Consider the following 7,101-nt stretch of genomic DNA (forward strand, 5'->3'; position numbering starts at 1 on the left):
CAAACCACTCAGCTAATTTTCACATATAATTCTTTTCCAAGAATTCTTTTGTTCTTGAGGGAAATAAAATATTCCAAAAACAAATATGTTAAAATATGAATTCAAAAATGATTTTAGAAAACAATAGACATAAAAATTGCATTTCAGATTAGATGTCAGTGAGTTCCACATTTATCAATAATTCTCAGAAGAGCCCAAGATGAGCTCCATTTTCTTATTTTTATTTACAAATTAAATTTTAAGACTGCAATGAGGCATGCTCATCCTCCTCTTTCATTGTCTAATTAATTTATTTCTCTAGAATGAATGACATGCAGGAAGAGCTGGATTCCAGAATCCCTTCGCCCTGTAATAAAAAAATCTTTGCATGTCCTACAGATGCCAGCTCTGTTTAGTCTCAGCGATACCATCCTCAGCATATGTCATATCTCACATTTCTGTTCTGCTTTTCTCTCTGTATTCAATGGGAAACCAGCTTCTTAGGAACCCCTGTCTTAAAAATTGATAAATGTTTCCTTACTTTGTCCCTCTGCAGCATACAAATTCATCTATCAGGTTTTGTGCTTATTTGACATAGTAACAAGATAAAAAATCCAATCATGCACAAATCAATTAATCAATTAAATGTGGCTACCAAATGCAGGATAGCCAAAGCATTGAAGAGGAGAAACAGGAGTGTCTGCTGAGGGACCATCTCTTCCTGGAAGATGCTTTCATTTTTGCAGTTTTCTGGAACTCTTGCAGTGGCTTCCACAAAATAGAAGAGAAACCTGAAGGTCAAAAAGTCAGTTACTTGCTGAATGCCTTCAACTGATAAATGTCAAGATTTTCCCACTGCTCCCTACCTCACACTCAATACTCCAGCCATACTGAACTATAGGCAATTCCTAAGCAGGTAATCATTACTCAATTGTCCCTGGTTAGCTTGGGACACAAAAACCATCATAATAGGAATAACTCTGATGCAGGGTTTCATGAAATTGTTGGAGAAATGCTAGAATCACCAGCAAACACTGATAAATAAGAGTCTTGCAGGGTTAAACCAGTTTACAATTGAAGAGGAAAAAATGGACATAATAGGATTGTCAAAAGAGAAACATTTGAATATCATAGACTAAGGAAGGCAGTTGAGAAAATGAAGGATTTATTAGTCATCAAATGTGCTACTAGACATGCTTTTTTTTCTTAAACCAGATTCCCAAGCCCTAACTCAACTAATTTTGTTTATTCTAGAGATTAGGACAGACTCACAGCTATTACCTAACTTCTGTTAAATATATATAACAATATAAATTATATTTATAATTTTTCTTTTCACTTTCCAATATCAACTTCTAATCAAAATTTCCCCTATCTTATATGAAATTTTTGTGTTGGGTTCCATTCATGTCTTCCTTAGACACTAAATGTTTTTGACTATGAGGCTTCCTATACTTTGCTGTTTCAAGCTCTGAACCTTTGTCCATGGTGTTATATCTGCCTGCAGGACCTTTCTCTGTTCTGCAAGGAAACACCTCTTTACCACTCTCAACCTTCTCCAATGTCATCTCTTGTGTGAGATTTTCCTCTGATTTTTCCTGCCCCCTCAGCCAAATGAATGAATCCAGGAAGAAACAATAACAGAAGAGATAAGTTACAAATGAAGTAATTAATTATTTGTTGAGAAGCAGTTTTCCATGGTGGTTTAGGGCACAGGCTCAGGCAACAGATTTCTTGGATTAAAACCTGAGCCCAGATAAAGAGAATTTCTGCTATCTTGGAAAGTTCTACTAGATAGTACTGGAACACAAGCAACAGATTTAAAAAAACAACGAAGCACAAAGAAAGAATTCTAGATTTCTTTTAAGTAATGGTAGTATTACAAGAATGACTTTGTGTCCTCAGACCTGTGTCCTCAGACCATGTTGGAGGGGTCCTTACCAATGTGAGAGGCTGGATGAGGAAATGATCTTTAAGCTAAGACTTGAGCAGGAATGTGTGTTTGGGAGGGTGGAGGTGCTATGGATTGGTTTGGTAAAACAGTCCCAGGGAGAGGGAACTTGGCAGGGAGAACCTGAAGAGGGCATAGGACATCTTTAAAAGAAGAACATATACATATCAGGCTCTAATTCTGCAAACAAATTCATGGTTGGCATTGTGTCTGTATTGAAAAATAAAAGAATATGACCTAAAAGTGAATTAAGTGCCATAGGAAATAAACTCTCCTGGTTACACCAGATCAGAAGGGATGTGTCAGGAGGTTTCCTATTAATTCCTTATTTTTAATTATTTGTTCATTTCACACTTATCACATGTCAAATGGTGGTAAGAATTCTATTAAGAAACTCATTGAATGTCCCAAATAGACTAGAGATGTTACATAATGAATGGATGTTCATGATCTTTTTTATCTTCAGAAGGTTTTTGTTCCAGTTGAACTCACATCTTATTGATGGACATAGTAATTATGAGTAGAATATCAGATTTGGTTTCCAGTGCAATGTGCCTAAAATGTAGTGTTTCAGAAGCTTTTAGTAGTGCTTATTAAAAATGCATATTTCCTCTTTTCCTGCCATCAACAAGCTGCGCAGAGGCAGAAGCTAAGGTCCATTCAAGATGTGGCTTTACCCATAACACACCACCATAGCAATACTCCAGTAATCCTGCTTTATAAGAGGTGCTGAAGATTGCCCTCATTCACCATGGCCTGGTCCATGGAATTTGTGAAGCTGCCCATGTCTTGGCACCAAGCCCAGCTTTGTGTGCTTGCTTCTAACTGTGATGTGTCTATGTATGTCAAGTTGGTGGAGGCCCTTCATGGTGAACAACAAATTAACCTAATTTAGGTTCATGAGAATAAGAAACTAGGGGAAGAGCAGACCTTTGTAAAACTAACAGAGGGAAAATCCTAGAGTGGTTGGTTACAGTTGTGTGGTAAAGCACAAAGGTAGCAAAGAATCTCAAGGATGTCACAATGAATACTTCAAAGGCAAAAACTGTTGAACGAATAAACTTGGCACTTGTTTTTTAAAAAAAAAATGTATATTGGAGGTGCTTGGGGAGCCGCGGGCTTTGGTGCAGTAATGGCCAAATCCAAGAACCATACTACATACAACCAGTCACGAAAATGGCACAGAAATGGCATCAAGAAACCCCAGTCACAAAAATACGAATCTCTTAAGAGGGTAGACCCCAAGCTCCTGAGGAACATATACTTTGCCAAGAAGCACAACAAGAAGGGTCTGAAGAAGATGCAGGCCAACAATGCCAAGGCCATGACTGCATGTGCCGAGGCTATCAAGGCCCTTGTCAAGCCCAAGGAGGTTAAGCCCAAGATCCCAAAGGGTGGCAGCAGCAAGCTCAATCGACTTGCCTACATCGCTCACCCCAAGCTCGAGAACCATGCTCGTGCCCGCATTGCCAAAGGTCTCAGGCTCTGCTGGCTAAAGGCCAAGGCCAAGGCTCAAACCAAGGCCCAGGCTGCAGCTGCGATCCCGGCTCCAGCTCCTGCTCCTACTCCTACAGCGCAGGTTCCCAAAGGTGCCCAGGCCCCCACAAAGGCTCCAGTGTAGAGCCTTCTGCCTGCCAATGTGAGGACGGAAGGACTGGTATGACCCCTGGGCTTCTGTCTGCATGGGCCTGGTGTCTTTCTGTGCTATTTGTACAAATAGACCTGCGGCAGGATCTGTCAAAAAAAAAAAAATGTATATCTTAAGCCCACTATGAACCCAGTTAGAATTTCTATGGTGGGATCTAGAGTGCTAACAGACTCCCAGGGTGATTCTACAGCATACCAAAGTTTGAGAACTTCCACTCTATTGATGTGATTCTAAAGTTGCTTAATGGCAGCCTGGAGCCAAGCTGGCTAAATAGGAACTGTCTGGATATTTGTTTTTGCTTTTAATTATTAACTTAATTCTATGCTTTATGTGGATTTCACTAGTTTTTCCACCAATATCCTTTTCCTGTTCTGGGATCCTATCCAGGATACCACATTACATTTAGTCATTGTGTTTTATAGTCTCCTATGGTCTATGATAGATTCTTAGTGCTTCTTTCTTTCTTTCTTTTTTTTTTTTTTGTTGTTGTTATTTTGTTTGTTTGTTTGTTTGTTTGTTTGTTTGTTTTTATGACCTTGATAGCTTTGAAAAGTCTTGGCCAGGTATCTTGTAGAATGCCCTTCAATTTGGGTTTGTTTGATATTTTTCCCATAGTTATACCAGGGTTATAGATTGGGGGAAGAATACCACAGAGGAAGTATCCTTCTTATCACATTTTATCATAGGTACTACTCTCAACAAGATTTATCACTGTTGATGCTAACCTTGATCACTGGGCCAACAGAGTGTTTGCTAGTCTCTCCACTGTAAGTACTCCTCTACTCCAACACTGTACTCTTTGGAGCCACAAAGCACAACCCACAACCAAGGGGGAGGTGGGAATTCAGCTTCACTTCCTGGAGTGGAGAGTATCTACATAAATTATTTGGAATTCTTGAAATTCTTTTGTAAGGGAGGTGTATCTCTTCTTCCCCATTTATTTAATTAATTTATTTAATCATTCATGTATACCAGTTTTTTTTTTTACATTCTAGGTTATAATCTAATAGTATGCTATGTATTTTATGCTTGGATTTTCCAGCTTTGGTCCTTGGAAGCTTTTTCAGATTGAGTTCTGTGTCCCTTTGACATGCATTTTGCATTTTGAGCATCTTAACAAGATGCTACAAGCTCATCTTGTGTTTCCAACTCTAAATCAGCTATTTCTCTCAGCAGAGTTCTTTTTTTTTTTAAAGAGATTTATTTATTTATTCATGAGAGACACACATTGAGAGAGAGAGAGAGAGAGAAAGGCAAAGACATAGGCATTGGGGGAAGCAGGCTCCCTGTAGGGAGCCCAATGTGGAACTTGATCCTGGATCCCAGGATCATGACCTGAACCAAAGGCAGGCACCCAACCACTGAGCCACCCAGAGTTCTTTTTCAAAATATAAATTCCTGCCTCCAAACCTCAGAAACTAAAATCCAGTTGGTCTAGGGAGGGAGCTTGAGAATATTTATTTTTAATTAAATGAAACAGAACATGCTTATAGTAAAAATAAATTCAAACAATGCAAAGGGTGTGTGTGTGTGTGTGTGTGTGTGTGTGTGTGTGTGTGTGTAGTGAGAGTCTATCAGTTTTCTTCCCTTAGGGAAGACTATCACCAGTTTCTTACAAATCTTTTCAGAAATAATCTACACTTATTTCTGAATATGCATATATGTATGCAGTATAAATCACCCATATTTTTACAGAAATGACAGTATGCTACAACACATTAATGCATCTTACTGTTTTCACCTAACATAACATCTTGGAAATTGTTACATGATCACAGATCAACATCATCATCTTCTATAGTGGCAGAGAGCTTCGGTGAATGGCCATGACATACTTTATTTCACCCACTGTTTATTGATAACCATTTAGATTGCCTCTGCATTTTGCCATCACAAGCAATGCTGCTAGGAACATCCTGTATATACATTTTCATTCATGTGTTAAGGCATCACTATGCTGAACTAGGAGCAGTGAAACATTGGGCCAAAAGGTATATGCCTGTAAGATTTTCATAGATTGACAAACTGTTGTCCAAAAAGGTTATGGTAACATGTACTCCCACCAACAATGTGTAAGAATTTTTCTTCACATTCTTGGTAATAAATTGTTAATGTTGTTAAACATTTTTATCTTTGCCAGTCTGACATGTGAAAAATAGTAACTTGATGTTCATCCTTTATGAATAATAGCAATTGTATTTTCATGTTAATATTAGAATTTTTGTAGGTGTATGATCTCCCTAATCATACTTTTGTCCTTTTTTCTATCAATTTATTATTTTTGTTATTGATTTGTAAGAACTCTTTCTATATTAAGAAAACAAGTATGTCTTTACTTTCTGTGTTGTAGGTATTTTTTCAGAACACATATTTTTGTAGTTTCCTGGGTAATTCTGAGGTCAGCCAGGTTGGAACTATGGCTAGGGAATTATATATTAATTAGCATGAATATGTTCCATGTGTTGGACACCTCCAGTCATACAAAATAGTAACTGATACCTTACCAGGTGTGGTCTACGGGTAACAAAAATCTCTGCAAAACCATCTCGGCTACTGAAAGTAGAGATTCCCAGCATTAAATCTGCCCTTTAAGGGGTAAGGCAGCGGTTACCAGGGAGATCAACTGAGCACACTGACCCATTATTGTGCAACAGCAGACCGCCCCATCCCCCCCTCCTGGAATTGTCCCTAGGATTGGATACAGTTCGATCTAAGATAACAGAGACTCTTTTACCATAATACCACAGGACATAGGCATGGCATTGTTAATCAGCCAGCATGAAAGTCCTGATTATCCTGTATACAACACATCCTGAGGGCAGAAATGATGAGATGCCTCTTCTCCCCCTTCCACCTTGCATACCTCAGGTCCCAAAGTCTTGTGATATCAAAATGGAAATGAACAATGCAGAGCCCAGCAGAAGAAATTAACCAAATGAGGGGCCATGTAGGGAAGGAAGACAGGAGGTCTAGAAAGAAAGGGTCTTCCTCCAAAGGGAAGGAGCTGCCACCTGGGTGCCTGAGGGTCATAATGAGGCCCCTACTTAGTGAGAGCCCCAGAAAGGGCAAGCTGGTGGGAGTGAGCAGAGGAGCCACTCCAGACTCCCTTTGTGGTCTCCAGAATGAATTAGAATGTTCTGCTGAACATAAAATGAAAGAGCTGTTCCATATATAACTTTGGATTCTGTGTCTGGCTAATTCTATCTGCACTACCCTTCCTTCCAAGATGTTTGTGTAGAGGAGGGCTGTTTGTTGAAGGCTACATTCTGGGCCCAGACTCAAGCTGAGGAATTAAGAGCATCTCAGATGAAAAGCACAGACCAGTGGCTCTCAAAGCACCGTCCTAGGAGCAGCAGCATCAAGAACTGGGAACTTATTAGAAATGCATATTTGGGGACCCCATCCCAGCCCTACTGAATCAAAAACCCTGGTGATGGGACCTGATAGCCTCTGTACCAATAAGCATTCCAGGTGATTCTGAACTAATGTTTGAGAACCACTGCTCTTTTTTTTTTTTTTAAAG

General features: G+C 39.3%; 1 protein-coding gene across 1 annotated transcript; it reads left to right on the forward strand.

Annotated features, from left to right (window-relative positions):
* The first annotated feature begins 3,062 nt into the window (after nt 1-3,062).
* LOC129495690 (60S ribosomal protein L29-like) lies at nt 3,063-3,551 on the forward strand. The gene has a single exon (XM_055303359.1). It carries the CDS (start codon nt 3,063-3,065, stop codon nt 3,549-3,551), a length of 489 nt encoding a protein of 162 aa, XP_055159334.1.
* The last annotated feature ends 3,550 nt before the right edge of the window (nt 3,552-7,101 follow it).

Source organism: Nyctereutes procyonoides, unplaced genomic scaffold, assembly GCF_905146905.1.
Source record: "Nyctereutes procyonoides isolate TBG_1078 unplaced genomic scaffold, NYPRO_anot_genome, whole genome shotgun sequence".
Lineage (NCBI taxonomy): Eukaryota > Metazoa > Chordata > Mammalia > Carnivora > Canidae > Nyctereutes > Nyctereutes procyonoides.

What these genes read in the sequence shown, in the direction of transcription:
- LOC129495690 (XM_055303359.1), top strand. Translation starts at nt 3,063, where the DNA reads ATGGCCAAATCCAAGAACCATACTACATACAACCAGTCACGAAAATGG.